Raw genomic sequence first — 19,580 nt, 5'->3', positions numbered from 1 at the left:
CTAACATCTTGCACGCCTTGGGAAGGAATCAAATGGCTAAGGGAGGAAAGAGAATCTTCCCCTCAGGCAGCAGTCCAAAATTTTTAAAGGCCTTGAGTCCAACACTTCAGTGTGAGCTCCAAGAAGTGTTGTGTATGGGGAGGAAGTGTGGTGTGAATCTGTGAGACACCTGATCACCCTAATTGATTTCTCAGCTATGTAGCAGTTAACTTGCTTTGCTTATCCGTTTACCGTAGGTGGAGACAGTGCAGAATCATCAGCGGATGCTTGAAATGGCAAGGCAGCTTCGAGTGGAGAAGGAGAGAGAGGAATCTCTCTCCCAGCAGAAGCAAGAACAGAAAAATCAGGTATCTGTGCAAAAGCATGCCACTTAAATTAAGGGTGTTTTCCCCCCAATAAAATAAAACCTAACTAATTTTTGTAAATAAAATTGCATTTGGCTTTTTTAAAAAAATACCAATATTGTCATTGGATGATGACACTCCTCGTTTACAGAAGTTTAAAATCTAGTCTTGGTATGAATTTCTATTTAGATTATGGAGAAATTGGGGGTGTCATGACTGTAAATCCATGTATGCTTCTGGATACCAAATGCTGGGGACAAAAATCAGGGAAGATTATTGCTTTGATGTTGCTGCTTGTGAACTTCCAGAGGTATCTAGCTGGGCATAGTTTGAAAACAGGATGCTGGGCTAGATGGACAAGTTTCTAAAATGGTCTTCAAAATTTAACTCTTTGGTGCAGTGATACTTGGGACATGATACATTCATCTGATGGTGGTGTAGTCATCTGTTGACCTTTCCAATAGACATTTCTAGCTGCATTCTTGGCCAATGTGGGCCAAAGGTTTACCAGGCCCACCAAGCAATTCCTGCTCAATGGTACAGCTGGTTGCAGCACTGTCTTGCCAGATCTGCCATCTTAATGCTTTCTTATTACTTCCTTTTAAAGGCTGAGGGAAGGGGTATATTGTGTGCATTCCCAGCCTATTCAGTAGGGTTTGCATAGATGTTTCCTCCCTTTTTGCAAATTGTTATTGTGTATTTTTGTGTACGTTTCCAAAGATTAAGTTTATTAATAGATCTGTGCATGTTTTCTAAGCTTTTTCATGCAGAGCAGAGGCTGCAAAGAGTCCAACTCCAGCTAAAGGATATGCGTCATGCAGCAGTAGATTCAAAGCCAGAAAGTAAGTAGGAGTTCTAAAATGTTTTTTCCCCTCCTTGTCTACTGCCAAAAACCTAGGATAGACTTTTTAAAAGTCAAGAAAGATAAAATTTATACCCTCCTGAGTTTACATTTTCATATTAAAGGTTTGGCTTGATGTAAGTGTACAGATTTTTGAAGATCTGAATATTGCAGATAAGATCTGAACATGACTATATTCATGACTGATGAGCTTTTCATTGCTGCTGTTAATAATTTTATACTAACCTTTTGATCCTCACTTTATAAATGAAGCCAAAATGTGGGCAACTATATCTGTTGCCCTGTTCAGGGAAGTTTTTAATGTGTGACATTTTAATGTATTTTTAATCTTTGTTGGAAGCCGCCCAGAGTGGCTGGGGAGGCCCAACCAGATTGGCGGGGTACAAATAATAACTTATTATTATTGTTGTTGTTGTTGTTGTTGTTATATGCTGGGTAACTAAACCTGTTCATATTTTTCTGCTTTTACCCTGGTCTCTGTCTTTCCAGAGTGGCAAAACCATAATAGTTCCATGTACTTTGATGGCTCTGCTGTAGAGGGAGGGGTGGGACAACAGGGGCCTCTCCATTGGCTCTGCTCAGAGTCAACTGCCTCCCCTACCCAAACTGTTTCTGTTTAAGTCAGTCATTAATAAGGACTTCATAATTTTATGATTGGTGCATGAGATCGCTTGTTTTTCCTCCTCTGTCCCCATACATTTTCCCTTTTATGTCATGTGTTTTAAAATGTTAACTTGTGGGCTGTATCTTTCTTGTATCTATTATTGTTTTAATTGCTCTTATGTAAGTTGCTCTGGGAACATTTTCGATGGAGGGGCAGTGGAATGCTTCTAGTAAAATAAATAACTGAATTGTAATAAGCAGCTTGAAAATACCAGATGTAATCTCTGGCATTATAAGGGATGGTGAGACTTTGGATTTCTATATATACTTCTCTTAACTCCCAGAAGCATAGCTGTCAACCTTCCCTTTTTTTGCGGGAAATTCCCTTATTTCAGCACCGTTTTCCGCTGCTATCCGGGATTGTTAGATATCCCGTAGACTGTGCCCAGGACAGGTGAGGCTGCTGATCCCTTATTTTCGAGGCTGCTGATCCCTTATTTTCAAATCCGAAAGTTGACAGCTATGCCCAGAAGGACCCTATTCTGTAATAATACAATGCAGTGGTGACTTGCAGAGCCACTGTGAAGCACTGAAGAAGATGTAATGGAACCAGAACTTCCCACTATTTCTCCTGGCCAGCAAGGCCCTTGAGCTGTAGGGAGGCCAGTGCAAGAGAATACATCTGGTTTTTTGAATGAGTGGGTGCCAGAGTGTATTGTGCAGGATACAATTTATGTTTAAGGCTAGTTGGTCCTGCAGGTAGGACTTCAGTTTCAATCAATAAGCCCTCTTTGACCACAGCTATATCAGACTGCCTGCTTATCCTTATCAATGTCTGTCTGAGAGTTGAATATTTAGTATTTTCATCCTCAACTAATTCTGCTCACTTTCCCCCTTCCCTATCGGATTGTGGTATTTTTTTATGTAGGAGCAAGAGGAGGACACTCTAATGTTTGCTCTTGACTGAGCACTCACATTGAAATGCCATGTAAATTCCTAGCCAGTACCACTTTGATCACATTTTTGCTGTTTCATAGTAAGCGAGAGAGAGGTTTATTTTAAGGAAAAGCTTTAAGTCCTGGTTTTCAGGCACTCCTCCTGATGACATCAGTGTGCAATTAATAAGAGAAGCCTAAAGCCCTGCCAGAACATTTTGCCATTAAGAGTTATTAGTAGCTTTAAAAAAACAAAAAACAAAACCCAACAACTTCAAGTACATCAGCTGAAAGATGACGTATTGTACGATTTTAAAAGTTAAGTACTGAGTGCCATCTGTTCCTCCTCGGTTTATATGAGGCCTGCCACCCTCTGCATAGTTTCTCAACTGTAAGTTGTGCTGAGATAAATGGGTCTTTCCTGCAAGTAATTGATGATAAAAATGTACTGTCATTAAGTTGAATACCAGTTGGTTATGATCCACCTAAAGTTAAGCATTTTAAACTCTCATTGACTTCTGAATGCTGTGAGGTGGTTTCTGGTTAGTGTGACTGGCCTGGCTGTCGAGGCCCTGATCTCACAGTGGAGTGGTGAGACAGAACGAGCCACACACATGACTGCTCTTAAATGATTGCTGCCAGACATTGTGGAGTCCAAATGGCAATCTTGTTTTTCTGGGGGAGCTCTGGGCAATGAAACAGACAGGAGGACAGCTGGAGTAAAACTTGGTGTAAGTCTCAGGGTAGTAACAACTGAACACAAGTGAGAACACAGAATTGACCCTACCATATAGTGTTGATGGCAGCAAAGACAACTTACTTCTTGGTCACTTGAAGAAGTGTAGCATGCAGGAAAGGGTCAACTCCTCCTGGAGGTATAGTTGGCACTGACTGATAGATCAGGTGGTGGTGGCCAGCTGAAAGGGGAAGGAATCTCCCACCAACTGTCAGCCTTGACTCTACCTCTAGTGAGACTTGGAATCCCACCTTTGCCTCCTGGCGTGCAGTTCTGCCTAAGTTCCATTTGAAATTAAAGACCTTTCAGTGCATTTCATACATTTTGGATTCCCCCCCCCCCCGAGCTATGTTGTTACTCCTTTACCGCTAACTTAGTGACGTGCTGTTGTTGGCAGTAGGGTTTGCGCACACTGCTAGACTCTGGATCTCAGAAGACAAGTGTGTCTTGAGCTCTGCTGCTTGCAATTTTGTTTGAAGATATGCATTTAGCCCATGTATTGGGAAAGCCACTGAAATTTCTAGCTGGGGCAAGTTGATTAGTCAGGTCTAGTCAGGTAAGTTTTCTATTTCCCCATGTCTGAACAAGCCACTAATTCACTCTTCCAGAACCTCTCTTATAACCATACAAAAATTTGAACGGAAAACATGATGAATCACTATTAACAGCTTTTCACATATGTCACTGGCAAAAATGGAACTCAAATAGGCTTAAGGCCCTGAGCCAAGCACACTATACAGCTTTCGTGCATAAAGAGTCTAAAAGAAAATGTTTTTTTAGAAAAATAAAAAGCTTCTGAAGTGGATAATGGAAAGACCTAAAGTGCTCTCTATTATTTTCCCTTTGGCTTGAGAGTTTGTGAAAGGCAATGTTTTCAGAAAAAGTTCAATTAAGCTGCCAAAATGAGAGAGAGAGAAAAAGAACTAGGTAATTCCTTTCCCTATGTGACTAATTCCACAGAGTTTGAGAACATTTTACTCTATGTGAAACATCCAAAGTGGGCTGGGCATCTGTTGTTCTTTGTGTGCACTTAACCAGTTAGTTTTCACGTTTTACCTTGTGTCTCTGGTTTCTGGCATCAGTGGAAGCTTTAGAATAACCTTCTTCAACCTGGTACCCTCTGGATGTTTTGGACAACTCCCTTGAGCCCCAGTTGTAACCCAAAATATCCAGAGGGTACCAGGTTGAAAAAGGCTGCATCAGAGCAGACATATCAGCGTTTAGAAGCCTTTTTAAAAAAGAGATGTTTCTATTAGTATGTTGTATATATTCTGCACTCTAATATCTGTTGGAGAGATCTGTTGTAACCATATCATGTTTTCCTTATATGAAAGTTACAAATGCCTTTTTTTTAATTCATTCATCTCCCCACCTTCATTACATTTATATTCACTTTTCTATTTGAAATCATATCGTCATTAAAATACTGAAAGGCTAAAACACAGCAGCTATGAACCAATTCAGCATAAAAGGGAACAATATTTAAAACAATGACCAGGAGTTACAATTAATCCACCAACAGCTATCGAAAGGAATGCTAATAAAATTGATGTCCTTTGCTTGCTGGAAAAGATTGAGCTAAGCAAACATCACTTGGAAGCATATTCCATAAACTTAATGCCACAAAAGAGAATGTCGTGTGTGTGTGTGTGTGTGTGTGTGTGTGTGTGTGTGTTTTCACTTGGCAAGTTAACACTTTCCCCCTGCCTGTGAAAGCACACCTTTAACCAGCTTTAAAACAGGAAATTTGCAAAAGACCACTGCTTTAAGGCAAGCTCCTTTTATATTTATTGCTCAAAATATATTTTGGAAAGTTGTTTGTTCTCTATGCATTTGGACACCTCTTAAGATATTGTAACCAAATTTCGCCTGCTTGTTCCTGAGATCAAGGAGCAGGGTTTTCTTTTCTATGTTTGGATACAATTGGATGCCATTTTGAATTCAAGATGGCAGCCTGAACCTTCAAAAATGGACTGATGTTGGGGGTTCTTAACATTCCTGAACAATCCTGTGTACACAGCTGCTAGTTTAAAATATTTCTGTGCTGCCCTTCAGTTTACCAAAACTCCCATGTGGTCCGACCAGCATCATCAAAACAATATCATGTCTGTTTTTAGAAGCAGAGAACAGTCTGTGCTCAAATTGAGAATCATCTTTGCACATTTAGAATATTCCTAACATAGAAAAGAATACCAATTGGATATTCCAGAACTTAGGCATCCAATAAGCTTAAGATTAGAGCATGAACGAGGGAGATTGTACATTGAGCTATCTGAGTATAGTATTCCCAGGAATGACACCAATTTCAGTTTAATGAACTTTCGCATGAGAGTCTGTATGTGACAGCCCAATTTGTAGCCTGATTCTCAAGATCTTCCATTCACACAAGCCTGGGTGATGTTAGAGGAACTTGAGTTGTCAGTTGTCAGGGCTCCCATCTCAAATGCTATGACAGAGGCTGTTATGTGCAAGTAAGAAAGCTTTATTCAAGGGCTTACAATGATACAGGTCAGGTTACAGGTAAATACGTGGTTAGGGAGTTCGAGAACAGCAGCAGGAGTCCAAGAATGGACAAGCAGCCGTGGCCCTCCACCAGCTTTTAAAGCTGAGAGGTGGTGCACTCTCAAGATTCTCCCTATGAGAGTGGGGGCACTTGGAAGCAAGTGCTTTTGTGAGGGGCATGGGTCTATTTCCAACAATGAAGTTCCTGGTGATGGGACAGAGGTCAGTCTCTCTGGCGACGGCTGCTGCTGCTGCTGCTGCTCAGCTTCCCTCCCTTGCTAGTCCTTTCATGCTGCAAAGGGAACCGTCCCACTATGTGGATGGGACAAAGACAGGGAGCCAACAGGACTGCCTCTGTTTCCCCAGCTCTGAAGGCAAAGGAATGGGAGCCCTCTTAGGACAGCACCCTCCTCCTGCTCGCCTTCCTCACCTGTCACTCCCAGCCCCAGGGTATTGAGGGGTTCACAAGAGCAGTGTGCCTTGAGGACCATGCCTATACTCAGTATTGCCAGTGAACCTGAACATTGTAGCCCTGTTCTGAATAGATTCCTGGTAGGATTGCTCCAACCTTTTCCCTGTGACATGCCTGCTCCACCCCGTCTGCATTTCACACATTCAGCTTAGACTTTGCATAGTGGTTTACACATAGAGAGGACCTATGTGACTGATGTATACACCATAAAATCTTGGACATTCTCATGATAGTCTTTTTCTTCTGAATTTTGAGTTGGTGTGACGTACTTGATTAATTTATTACAGCATTTCTCAACTATACAATGAGAAGGAGTGACCTACTGTTAAAACCTAAAATATAACCCTTCATACCACCCCTGCAAATATTAAGAAATTCATAACCAAATCACAAGGTGGCAAGAATTCAGGCCTGCCTGGAAGAGAGGATTTGTCTAGCTTACTAAGTTATATGCTACTAGGTTGTGTTTTCATCCATAGGCAGTGTAAATTGCAGCTCAGGAGACTTCTTGTTTGCAGCAGTGTTGCATCCTTTTCTGTTGCCTGGGACATGTGTGTGTGCCGGGCAGGGGCAGAGCACAGAGGGTCAATAGAACCTGCTGCGCCAGGCCAGCCAACGCTGCCAAGTGCATGCACACAGGGTGCAAAGGGCTCATGGAGCCCACACATCAGCTCAGCTCTGGCCACTGGAGCAAAGCAGGGCTGTGTTGTTGTTCTCCTGCCTGCCCGTGCAGGAGGAGCCCGGCCGGCCAATGTAGCACTTGTTGGGCAAATCCCCCCTGACGCTAGCCAGAGGGCCAGGGGCACTGCAGCCAGGCCAGGCTGAGACCCAGAGAACCCCAGTGTCAGGCAGGATGGGATGGGCATCCTTGCATGGGGGCACCTAGCTCGCGCCCCCTAAAAATTGTGCGCCTGGGGCTATGGCACCCCTTCCTCCCACTATGCCCCTGCTTGTTTGTTGGTACAGAAATAAATGTATTTGACTGTTAAATAGTTTTGCTTAGATTACAGCTATTACAGCATGAGACCAAACTGACCTTCTCATTACTTCATTTAGGTATTTGTTGATATTGTTTGTTTTGGTTTTCCAGGCTTAATGAAGAGACTGGAAGAGGAGACAAAGTTCAATACATATTTGGTCTCTGAAAAATTTCCTAGAGAACTGGAAATAAAGAAACAGTCGCTGTACTTCTTGCAGAAAGTAGCTGCAGAGCCAGCAATGGGCCAGTCTGATCTCAACGAACTTGAAACCAAAGTATGTTGACAGGGAGAAAGTTCAGTTCCTATGTTTAAGAGCTCAAAAACATCTGACAAATTCATTTTAAAAGCAGCTATTTTTTTGTGCCTCTTACTCGCTCCACTCTTCTGGTGGTTGGTCTATAACAGCGATGTCCAACTCCCAAGAGTCTGTGATCTACTCCCACTCTAAAAACACTGGCAGTGATCTACCCATTGGATTGATCAAAGTTGTTGAGCTTTTTGGGGGGGAGGAAGACTGGTATATAACATGGGACACCTATTTGCACTCTGCTGGCTGCTGGGTTGTAAGAGACAAGAGCACTAGGAACCGTGTTCACTGCAGGAGTTTCCACCATGAACATTTGAAGGTTATTGTGTCATAGTAGTTGGGGGGAGGGCAGCATGTAAATAACCTGTATGGCATCTTTAATAAGAGGGCATTATAGTACTGCATGCCCCATCTGAGACAAACAGATTATGTTTTGGGAGTGGGCTGAATGCAATTGAACCATAATGTAAAAATGTATGTGACCAGACTCAGCGTGCTTTCTGCTGGCCTGTTGTCAGATTTTTGTTATCCCTCACTACATCCATCAATAACTTGTTCTCTGCTTTAAATCATAAGGAAATTGTTTTAACTTTTTTCAAGAAGCTCCAAGGTGCTCACTAAAATACACATACAAATTATTACTCAAAGCTTATTAGGAAATTATATTACTCATTTTGCATTTCAAAAGGTCATTTCTTCACAGCCTTATGTGTTAGAGTAATGTCCTCTCAGAACTTGCAGGAAAATGGAGAAATAGGCTCCATATATTTCTGCAATAATTTGAATGCTGAGTTGATTGGCATTCGCATTGAAGTAATAACGTACACGGTCCTTTTTTTTGTTTTAGATACTAACATTATGACTAATTTGGCATAAAATTTAGCATAGCAATTTTCCTTCTTATTGCAGCATTTGAAATGTTGAAACCTAGAGCTTGTTAAGGCTTGATAATTGACTGCAATACCTCGGGTTAAGAACTTAATTCGTTCTGGAGGTCTGTTCTTAACCTGAAACTGTTGTTAACCTGAGGTACCACTTTAGCTAATCGAGCCTCCTCCTGCCGCCACCGTGCGATTTCTGTTCTCATCCTGAAGCAAAGTTCTTAACCCGAGGTACTATCTCTGGGTTAGCGGAGTCTGTAACCTGAAGCGTCTGTAACCCGAGGTACCGCTGTACCGTTTCTTCTGTGTTTGGGGAAAATCTAAGAATAGGTAAAACAGAATACCAGATTTTCACATAGATGATCTCGAATAAGCTCCAGATATGCTCTGACATTGATCAGAGATGTAGTAAGGGAGCTAGGAAGCACCCTGCACATAGACACAACCCAAATTGGCCCTGTGAGTGAACAAATCCTTCTCTTTTTTTATTAAGTTCACTGGGATTTCCCTTCCTTTTGCAGGTGTGCTGAACTTGTGGTGTGAAAGAGCATAACTGCTCAAAGATTTTAAAAAGTAGTGAATTCAGTATTCTGATAAAGTTTTTGAGGTTTTCAGAGAATCACTAGACAATTATAAAGCATCTATAATGTTGCTGTTAAGGCTTCAGTTATGAGCTAAACTGACGGCCTCAAAACATCAAAATTGAGTTGGGATTAATTCCCACTCAAGCTATTTTTGTTGGTTGCAAAAAACTCAATACTTTCAGTGCGACTTAAAGCACGTTCAACTAAGTTCAAGAGGGCTTACTCCCTGGCAAGTGGAGAGAGGACTGTCGCCTTAAGTCACAACTTATTCTAACTAGATTGGAATCCACATCATTCAGTGTTCCTCAAACTATCAAATATATTTTAAAAATAGAAATTAGACTTTGAAATCTAAAAATAGATATGCGAGTCCACCTTTTGGAACCTCATTTTTAAAAGGCTGAAATTGAATATGCACCACAATCAGAGATTTTGTGAGCATCAAGCCACTCATAAAGTTCCTGCATTTGTGTGCTTACATATTGGTCTGCTCCCTCCACCTCTCGCAAGGGGTGTGGCAGGCAGAGATCTGTGTGTTTGTGTTCCTTCCTCCAGTTGCACACCTTCAAGAGTAGATCAGTTTTTGCACCCACACAAGGTGAGACTGGCTGTGCTTTGATCTCCCTCTATCAATTTCAAATTCATTGGACTTTGGCTTACCCCAAGTTTGGGAAACCCTGATCTAGGGCATCCCATATACCAGAGTGCTTAGTTGCTTAATCATTCCACATTTTTAAAATAATTTTTCATTAATAACAGTCCAATGCAGGCCACATTAATACAATACCAAATCATAATACAATCAAAAGAGCCATTTAGTCAGTTCCGAATTAAACATTTTTGGATGACTTTGCGTGTTCAGTTTATCAGAAGTTGATGTTATTCCTTGGTCCTGCTCCAATTCTCTTAATTAGTCCAAATACAACAGTTCCGATCTTAATCCTTTATTTTAGCAGCCACTGGTGTGATGACTTTCGTTCATATTTAACAAATCCATATCCATTAACTTGCAAAGGGAATTTATATCCTGTAGCTTTCTGTGTGAAATATTTGTTTACATTTGTCCTTTCCTTCATGTTGTAATCAATCAGTCCTCTTCAACATTACTCCTCCTTCAAGGACTCAATTATCATTACACCACAGCTTCTCCATTTTGCTTTTTCAAAACTGAAAGTATTTCGGTGTCCAGCCGTGACTCCTGACAGACTTCCAGCATTGTCTTCTTTGATCCTTTCTGATTGTCTAACAAGTTGGTGTTTCACCAAAACCATTATAAATCAAAGTTAGAGCCCTCTTTAGAAGGTAATGTCACAAATCATTACAGTATTTTACACAGTCTATTCTTACAAGTACTTCGTAAAGAAAATTATAAAGTTCTTGCTGAATCCCTCTTGTATTCCATTTATAGTTGTAATCCATTAATAATTTCATTCCATTAGTAATTAATTCTTCTTCATTGAAGGCTTGTTGAATCATAAAACAACAAATATAACGTAAAAAGAACAAAGGCTCTCCTTCACTTACATAGCAATCCAGTTATGAGGAAATCCTCCCCAGATCAAAACCTTGGCACTCAGTGGCTGATTCATTTAGTGGGTTACCTTGTCTCCTTCATCCAGAACATGCCTGTTTCTTAAGTCCAAATTCAGATCCATCTTAAAAAACAGAAGTACCTCTGCTCATGGCGACCGTGTTTGAGAGTTTCCAATATGTGCAGTGCTATGCACTCAACGTCCCTGCACCCGCATTCCATCAGAGCGAGAGGCAGTTATCGGACAATCCGCGGACGTTCTCCCCCCTAACCGGGGGGGGGGGGTTGCAAAGCTAATTACTTTCAGATTATCCTTAATTAGCTGCATGGCCAGCATCCACTATTGTGGGACCCGCAGTTCGCCATGGCGGCAGCACCAGAAGTCAGTCATTCCACATTTATGTCCTGCTGATAATTTTGCAAACATAAGAGCCCCAACATACCCGAAGGTTTCAGGGCGATTCACAGAACAAAGTCAAAATATAAAACCACAAAATATATAATCAAAATAAAACAGCTCAATAACCCCCCATATATAATTATACAAATATAATTATTATATATGTATTATATGTAATATATGTAGAAATGCAGGATATGAATTGAAATCAGAGAGAGAGAAAAGATCCCTGCTGAATCACCTCAGGGCTTTATCTTGTCCAGCATCTTTGTTTCCCACAGTGGCCAGCAAGATGCCTCTGGGAAGCCCATGAGGAGGGCATGAAGGCCATAGCAGTAGGAACACTCATGTGACTCATGGTAACAGATCCCCTGTCAGGCCTTGATTTAATGTATACTATTGTTGTGTATGGCACTTCAAGGACTCTTTTGCAACAGAACTGCCTATGCACCAACTGAATGTCCAGGAATAGACTTCTGGGGGTTATCCCAGGATACCTCTGGGCTTCCTGGACATTATCCCAGGGCATCCATTTTATATTCATGAACTGGAGCTGCAAATGTCCCTTTCACACAATGTCTTCATTCATGAAACTCCAAAAGAATACAAAGTCCTTAGCAATTGTATATTAACTCAAAGTCTTTTGTGAGTTAATTCCAAATAAGTTTCCCCCATCTTCCCACATCTTTGGGTGAAATAGTTGAATGCATTTGTGGGTATAATGGCCCAGTTTGCACGTCACATCAAGCTGTAATTAAACTAAACTAGTGCATCCTGCTGAAACTGCAGATACTTTGCTTCTTCCCTGCTTCTGCAACTGCCAGGAAACAATCTGCAGTCTGGCTTATTTTGTTGTTTGAACAGGGGCTCATGGTTTGTGTTTTTCTCCAAACAAGCCAAGGTTTGTTCTTTGCTTGGGGGATGCAAACTACAGCCCAGCTTCAGATAATGCAACAGAAAGAGTGCAGGAATAGTGAAGCACCCACGATTTCAGCTGTTATAACTGTGGTTTAACGTGATGTGCAAACCAGGCCAACAGAATTCTATACTCGCTCTGCACTGATATTGGAAGGGGAAAATAAGCACCTCCTATATGAGGATGTTGATATTTAGAAATCTTTCATGTGCAAAGCCATGAGCCTCTGAGAGAACTCGTTTCCAAGGTCTGTGTCATGATATGGTCTCAAAATCTTGGGACATTCCTGCAATACGGCAGCTTTCAGAGGGATAGCCATGGTCTTTGTTTTGCAGCAAAACCAGCAAGGAGCCTTGTAGCACCTTAAAGCCCAAAGATATGTTTGAGTTGAAGGAGCTACAAGACTCTTTGTCATATAGCAGTGTGCCAAAAGTGAACAAACAGGTATTGGGGAGTTTTTCCTAATTGCATCCAAACTAGCTGCCTAAAGCAGAAGCCTAGTGAGTGAGAGTGAAATGGAGTAGCTCTGTCCTTCCTCTGATTTCTTTTATTTTAACAAGTGTCTTGATTTATATCCAGCCATCCCACAGGGTTCAGGGCAGATTACAGAAACGGGCTGTGAAAGAGGAGCATCTGTGTCTTTTCAAAGCACAGTTAAATCGCAAGAAATTGTTCTGGGGAAAGAAAGAGGCTGGAATTTTAGACATTTAGTCTAGTTATTAATCGTGACTGAATGAGAAGTTCACAGAGAGAAACACTTTGCAGAATGGGTCCACCAGCCTCTTTGCTTTTTGGCTCAGAGAGTTTGCTGGCTAATAAGGAATTTAAGCTTTTGGACTGGCAGGCTGAAGGGAACGGTGATATTTAAATAAATAAGGAGTAATTGCTAGTGACATGTTTCCAGACACCCTGTGTGGTTTTGGAAAAGTCCTGGAGCTGCTTTTTAAAAAATTAGATCTGATACTGTGCTTGAATCCCTTATTGACGTTTGAAGCAATTTCTGGAAGTCTCTTCTGTTGCAGAGCAATAAAAATGACATAATTTTGCATTGGCCATGAAAACCTTTTCTCAGATGACAAGCGTTCTTCGTGTTTTAATCTACATTTCAGATAAATGAGGTCAACATACAAATCAATCAGTTGATTGAGAAGCGGATGATGAAATATGAACCAATCGATAGTAAATTTTCAATGTATCGACAACAGGTGAGAACAGAGTCTTCTCTAAAGAGAAATGTTATTTTGAAAAATCATGTATTTATTATTTATTGCATTTATATGCAGCCCTTCATCTTAAGATCTCAGGGGGTTCACTTACCTTATCATGAGCAGCCAATTGCCTGTGAGACTTTGAATTTTGCTTATATTTTGATTTACAAATTTGATGATCAACCCATCTATATAATGTGAGGCAGCTCCAAAGTCAGTGGTCAAAATGTTGAGTTGGGTACATTAAAAAGGTAGGCTCTCTGGTTGCGAATGTGACCTGCAGCACCTTGTTTAAGTGAGTGATGTGTTACAAGGTTAAGAATGCTACATAATGTGCTGGTACAAGAGACCAGCTGGCTCCTAATATAAAGTGCTGACATCCCTTGGATGAGCCATTCCAGGAATTCAGAGCGCTTCCCTTGGTCAATAACATATGGCAGACTCCACTCAGCTCCACAGGGCACTGTCGTCGGCTTCACAAGATCACCCCATATGTTTTTAACACAATTTGTCACCATGGGCCTAGTTTGGAGAAGGGAAAGGCATGGATACCGTAGAGGCTGAATCACCATAGATAGGCTATAGAAAGCTTTTTAATCCGGTGAGTGGAGGCTGTTCTCAAAAACTGCCTACACTATTGCTATATAATCCATGTTTTAAATAAGAAAAAACAGCAGGCTTGTGTTTAATTTTTAGAACTCTGTAACATAATCCGAAGCTGTATGTTTGAAGTGCAGCCTCTTGGTTCTTGCGATAGTATAGAAATGCTTTGGAAAGCATTATTCTGTTGAAAGGAACACTCAAAATGCTGCATAAAAGGAAATAATGGATTGTGCTGTTTTAAAAATTATTATATTTATCCCAAGAAGGCCTGAATGAAATAAAAGCATTCCTCTTTCATTATATTATCTGTCCCCACTTAAATTAGATTCTGTATTTCCCCCATCTGCATGATGACCTCATAGAGTCCTGCTAATGGGTGGTGGGTGATGGGTGGGGGCATAGATCAGTAGGAGAGTGCATGGTTTGCATGCAGAAGGTCCCAGGTTCAATCCCTGACATTTCCAGTTAAATGCTGCAAGCTGCCTTGTGCAATTGTGTAAAGACTGGATGGAAATGTTTTAGATAAATAAATGATCTTAGGTAACGGGTGCAAAAGACCTCTGGAAGCTGTTGTCCATCAGAATGCTAATGCATGGTGAAATATTAATGTGTTGTGCTCTTAAAATTGCCACTCCTACCATTTTCAGGAACTTTGTTCTTATATTTGTCTGATGGAGAAATGGTGTGAGAATCTCTAAATTAAAACTACAACAGTTCAAAATAATAATACAATGTGTATCCCTCTGGCTATAATACCCACACTTCTAGACTATATGATTCAGATTTAAAAATGTGACTGTTTTCAATGTCTTAAGCAACATTTGTTTCTATTTTAGAAGTCTTATCAAATATGCCTTGTAACGTGGATACAGACTTTTTTTTCAATTTATTGGTGTTTTATTGGTCTGTTCTGCTTTAATCTGTGTCCTGTGTATTTCTATAGCTTGTTGAAGGGCTACGCTATGAAAATCCACATTAAGACACTGGTGAAATAACTGCAGGATCTTTCTCTTCATTGCTACAGTTTAAAATCTTTAAATTTTGAAAATGAACTAAAGGAAATCATCAGATGTGGCTGCCAAAGTAGAATGCTTGGCCAACAGTAATCTGATTCTTAACTGCAGCATAGAAGCCGCAGAACATGGCTGAGGGCACATAATGCAGCCACCTTGCAAAAGCTAAGCAGGTCTGGTCTGGGTCTGATTAGTGCCTGGATGGGAAACTGCCTGCGACTCCTAGGTATGCCTCTCAGAATTCTGTGATGGCAAAAAAAAAGTTTTTTTACAAAAATTAAGTGGCACAGTTGCCACTTACCCACACCCGTGTTGAGGAGGAATTATTTCTAAGTAGCAAGGCAGCAAAGTCCTTTTACAGGAAGGGGGGGTCTGTTTTCCTTCTCCTTTCGAGGTCATTATGTGTCTGAAGTCCTAGTGCAGCTACATGAAGGTAAAGCAGACTTTGTTCTAATCCAAGGATTTAGTTTCAAGTCTGTATTGTATGCTGGCATCTCATGCCTTGATCATTTCCACTCTGCCCATTGTGCTGCCCTACCTGGAATGTTTCAACTTGCCGTGTGCTGCAATGATGATTGATAAACATGACCCAACAGGCCTCCATCATTTCCCGGAAGAAGGCAGCCAAGGCCGAAGAGCTTCAGGCTGCCAAGGAAGAGCTGTCCAACCTAGAGAAGCAAATGTTGCAGAAGTCAAGCGAAGCCCGGGAACTGAATGGGGCCGAAGTCTTGAAAGGGGATGAGGTAAGTGCAGGGTCAGGGTGAGTGAGGAGAGAAAATGTGAAAGCTTGCACATGTGTCTTGAGCTTATTGTACATACACCCTCCATTCCAGCAGTTACTGCTTGGGCAGCCAGTGTGGTTGAATAGGCTGCTATGGGAAAGCCTCTCAGATCAAAAGTGATTTGTCACACTGCCTCAGCAGCTGATGTTAGCAGCTGATGTAAACCAAAAGCCCCCATCTGCATCCAGATGTCTTGTCATGCTTTTGTCTCTTGGCCTCTGTGTTTAACTGTTACAGTGGATCCCATTAACTCCCAAGGACAACTGAATAGCACACACCATTTTGGCACACACCATTCTTACATTTCATGTTTGACAGACTGGTCCGTTACTATTTTATTTCCATGCTTTTATGTCACCTTTAAGGCCCTCTTAAAGTGGCCCATGGGAGCCACGTGCAGCTCGCAGGCAGCAAACCAGAGATGCTCTTATTGCCTCCCTTTCTGCTTTTACTGCAGCTCTACAGGGGTCTGAGAAAACTGGGAGCAGGCAGAAGTAGCATCAGCCATCTGTGGGACTTCACAGTCTTTGGGTCTGGGGGCCATGAGAGACTGTGGGAGGAAAGGGTAAGGAAAAGGTTGGGAGAGGTTAAGAAGCAAGACTTTGAGGCGGACAGTTCAAGGAAGAAGCAGCAGTCACGGTAGCTCTTGCTGAATGCAAAGAACTTAAGCATAGCGTTTTGGCCCTTCCCCTGCTGCATTATCTTCTCTGAAGTCAAGGCACTATTCCCCATACCAAATATGGCTTCTGCGGCAAGTCTTTGCAACCTAAGACAGCTAGATGACAAACCCTTGAGATAAGAGTCTTTAAAGGAAAATGACATTCTGGTTTCAACACCTAATCCTGTTGCAAGTCCACTATTTCCTATTATTCCATAAACCCAAGACTGTTTTTTTAAATCCTCCTAGGTAGTATATTAGCTTCAGCTTCACACTTAACCTTTGTTTTAGTTAAATTTGAAAGCAGACAATCATAACATTCCTGCTATGCAAAGCAGTGATTAATTACTCAGCAGCAGAGTGTTGCAAGAGAGAGAGGGAGAACCACAAACGCTTTGTCTTATCTGCTGTTAGTTCAGTGTATTGTAAAGTACATAAAAAATGTTCCACGTTGTCAATGCACCTGACGGGAACAATCTGTAAAGTAGCTAAACTGTTAAGACCCACAACAACGGTGGAACAGGAAACTGGCGAGCAAAGGAAGTTGAGCTCATGGCTGTGCTGCAATGTGGAGTAAGGCAAGGAGGGGGAAGAGCAGGCAGGCATGTTCAAATACCTTCTAACTTCCATCAATTTGGATCTAGGAGGTTTTCTACAAAAGCTTAAGAAGAGCTGTGCTGGCTCAGACCAGAGGGCTGTCTTGTTCAGCATCTTGCTTCCAATGCTGGCCAAACAGATGCCTGCAGGAGGCCCACGAGAAAGGCATGAAGGCAATAGACTTCTTCCATATTGCCTCCAGAAGCTGTTATGGAGGTTCCATGAAGCCACTGATAGGCTCTACTCCTCCATTAAGCTGTTGGTCCCCTTTTAAAGCCATCTAAGCTGCTACTGGCCATCAGTCACCACAACTCGTGGAAGTGAAATCCATAAATTAATTGTGCGTCTGTCTTGAATCTCCAACCAGTCAGTTTGACTGGATGACCCTGAGTTCTAGTAGCATGAGAAAGTGGCAAGCACTCTTATCTGCACTCACTGTGCACAATTTTATAAACCTCTCATGTCCTCCCTGCCTTTGTTTTTTCTGAATGAAAAAGAGGACACCAGCAGCCTACCATAGTTTCACGTTCACTGCTGTTTTGAGAAAACACCACTGATTGGTTTGGCACATATTCGAGTTTATTTTTGAATTAACATAATAAACTTCATTTTGCACCTTCTCCATAGTTTTAAACCTCTAATGAAGTTTTAAGCACTCCAAGCTCTTGAGTGCTTAGAAAACAACCACCATGAAAGAGTCTTGTTAAATTATAAATGGTGCTGAGCATGTGACTGGGGAGAACTAACACTAGCATAGTGGATGCCCCCTTGCAGTGGTTTTGAGCTTCCCTGGCTGTCTGACCAGCTGCTTTAGAGGACAGCATGTGCTAAACTGAACACCCTTTTGGTTTGAGGTGGGGGTGGGGGTGTGATACCTGTATACCACTTGGTTCCTAATTTCTGTGTCCCTAATACTTTGGATGTGGTGCTAGAGATCTTAATTAATTGTTATTTCACCTGGTTTGCTATGTCTTTGCCCACCGCTCCCTAGGTTTGGGTTGCTGTATCCCCTTGTGGCCTGGCCCTCACTCACGCTGGCACTCAGATGAGTTAATGCCTTCTCCCTGGACTCTCACATACCAGCAATCGTATCCTCAGCAGAGGTCTTAACACTTCATCCACAGAAAGGTCAACCCTGGCTTATGTTTTTACTTGCCGGCATGTTGCTTTCTCCTCTAACGATGCAGAGGAACACACAACCCTCCAGTCCTATGAGGGCCGACGTTTGCACAGCTGGCTGGAACTGACAAGCAAACAGCAGGAGATAGCTGGTGTGTGTTTAGTAGAAACCGCATAGAAGTCAGGGGGTAAAGTTGTCTGTTGCAAAGAGAAGAATATCATGAAAGAACCTGAGATGCTATTTCAAAAAAGCAAAAGAAACGCAGACAATGCTGGCACGCTTCTCCCTGCAGCTGTCAGATCCTGAAAATTAGAGAATCACATTCCAGCTCTTAGAAGGGTAGGTGGTTCAATTACAAGTGATCCTAGGTAAACTGGATATATTTTTAGCTCCCTTTCACAGCACATTGTACTCTTTTAAAGCTGAACACAGGTTTGGGGGAGCCTAGATCTCTCACCCCGCCCAACTTCCTCAGCATGCTGGATGGAACAAAATCAGAGTGGCATTAATCTCGCAGAAACTATTTTGCTGTCAGATGAGTGCAGCAGGATGAGTGCCAAAGGATCCAGTCCAATGGTCAGCAAGCTCTAGCCTAGTCCATTTCAGAGTTGGACACCAAGCAGATACTGAAGTCAGAGGGATGAGGGGGTGGCTGTGGGGAAGTCCTGGTGAGATTAGGGCCCTGACTCACTCTAGGTCAGAAGGAAAGCTGAAAGCACAGCAGGGGAGATGGAAGGCTGGAAGGTCCAGATGGCAACGGAGAAGAGGGATAGGCAACTTGGGCAAGGTAGTTTTCACTTGGTGCAGGCTGATAACATGGACCAAATACTTGGAGGTGCCAGAGATGCCACCTGCCTGCTGAAGCCTTGCCTCTCCTGTCTGATTAGTGGCCAGATTAAGGCAGAGGAGATCATGAAGCCCTTGCTGGGAGAGCCTGAAGTCCCCACTGTTTAGGCAGTGATTAGACATCTGTTGAAAAAATGCTCCTTGGACATCACGGAACTTAATAGTTATCCAGTCTCAAAACAGCTTTCAGGGGAGCAAGGTATGTGGTGAAGGTCTAACTCCAAAGTGTTTTTGGATTATACCAATTCTCAGTCTGGTTTCAGACCCAGTTTCAGAGCTGAATAGCAACAGATGCTTGGTCAGAGCCCTGTCTTTCTGCCTTTTGGCTATTCATTCCCTTTTGCCTGTAACTGAAGTGCATAATTGTGCAGGGAGGGGGGGTTGGAATGCTGCAAAAGCCTCTCAGTATTTGCCCTGGAACAAAGGGATTGGGGAGTCTTTTGTGCCAAAGTGAGTCAGTGGGCAGAGCCACTGTTGCTAGTCCTTCAGCCTGTTCAAAATAGGCTCCTGCTTTGGGAGCTGGGGTGGAGATTACAGTGCCATCCTATATGCCTACTCAGAAGTAAGTCTCATTGTTTTAAATGGGGTTTACTCATTTAAGTGCAGCAGAGGTGGACCTAGGCTCCCTTGGCAAGGAGCTGTATTGGTTCTCCCTGTCCCTTGTGCTCTTGCCAAAGGAGAATGCGCACGTCACCTGGCT

The 19,580-nt window shown here is 42.1% G+C and overlaps 1 protein-coding gene across 2 annotated transcripts in view; it reads left to right on the top strand.

Annotated features, from left to right (window-relative positions):
* The window catches only part of IFT81 (intraflagellar transport 81), a 52,903-nt gene that overhangs the window by 13,113 nt on the left and 20,210 nt on the right, over positions 1-19,580 (top strand). For both annotated transcript variants that reach the window (XM_082203786.1, XM_082203787.1), the window contains exons 7-11: positions 237-347; positions 1,102-1,186; positions 7,545-7,708; positions 13,163-13,258; positions 15,474-15,620. In XM_082203786.1, the coding sequence (XP_082059912.1) occupies positions 237-347; positions 1,102-1,186; positions 7,545-7,708; positions 13,163-13,258; positions 15,474-15,620 (603 nt within the window). The remainder of the gene's footprint in view (positions 1-236; positions 348-1,101; positions 1,187-7,544; positions 7,709-13,162; positions 13,259-15,473; positions 15,621-19,580) is intronic.

Source organism: Podarcis vaucheri, assembly GCF_965113315.1.
Source record: "Podarcis vaucheri genome assembly, chromosome: 16".
Taxonomy (NCBI): domain Eukaryota; kingdom Metazoa; phylum Chordata; class Lepidosauria; order Squamata; family Lacertidae; genus Podarcis; species Podarcis vaucheri.
Note: the sequence above shows the minus strand (reverse complement) of the source record. Positions and strands in the feature narration are given on the sequence as shown.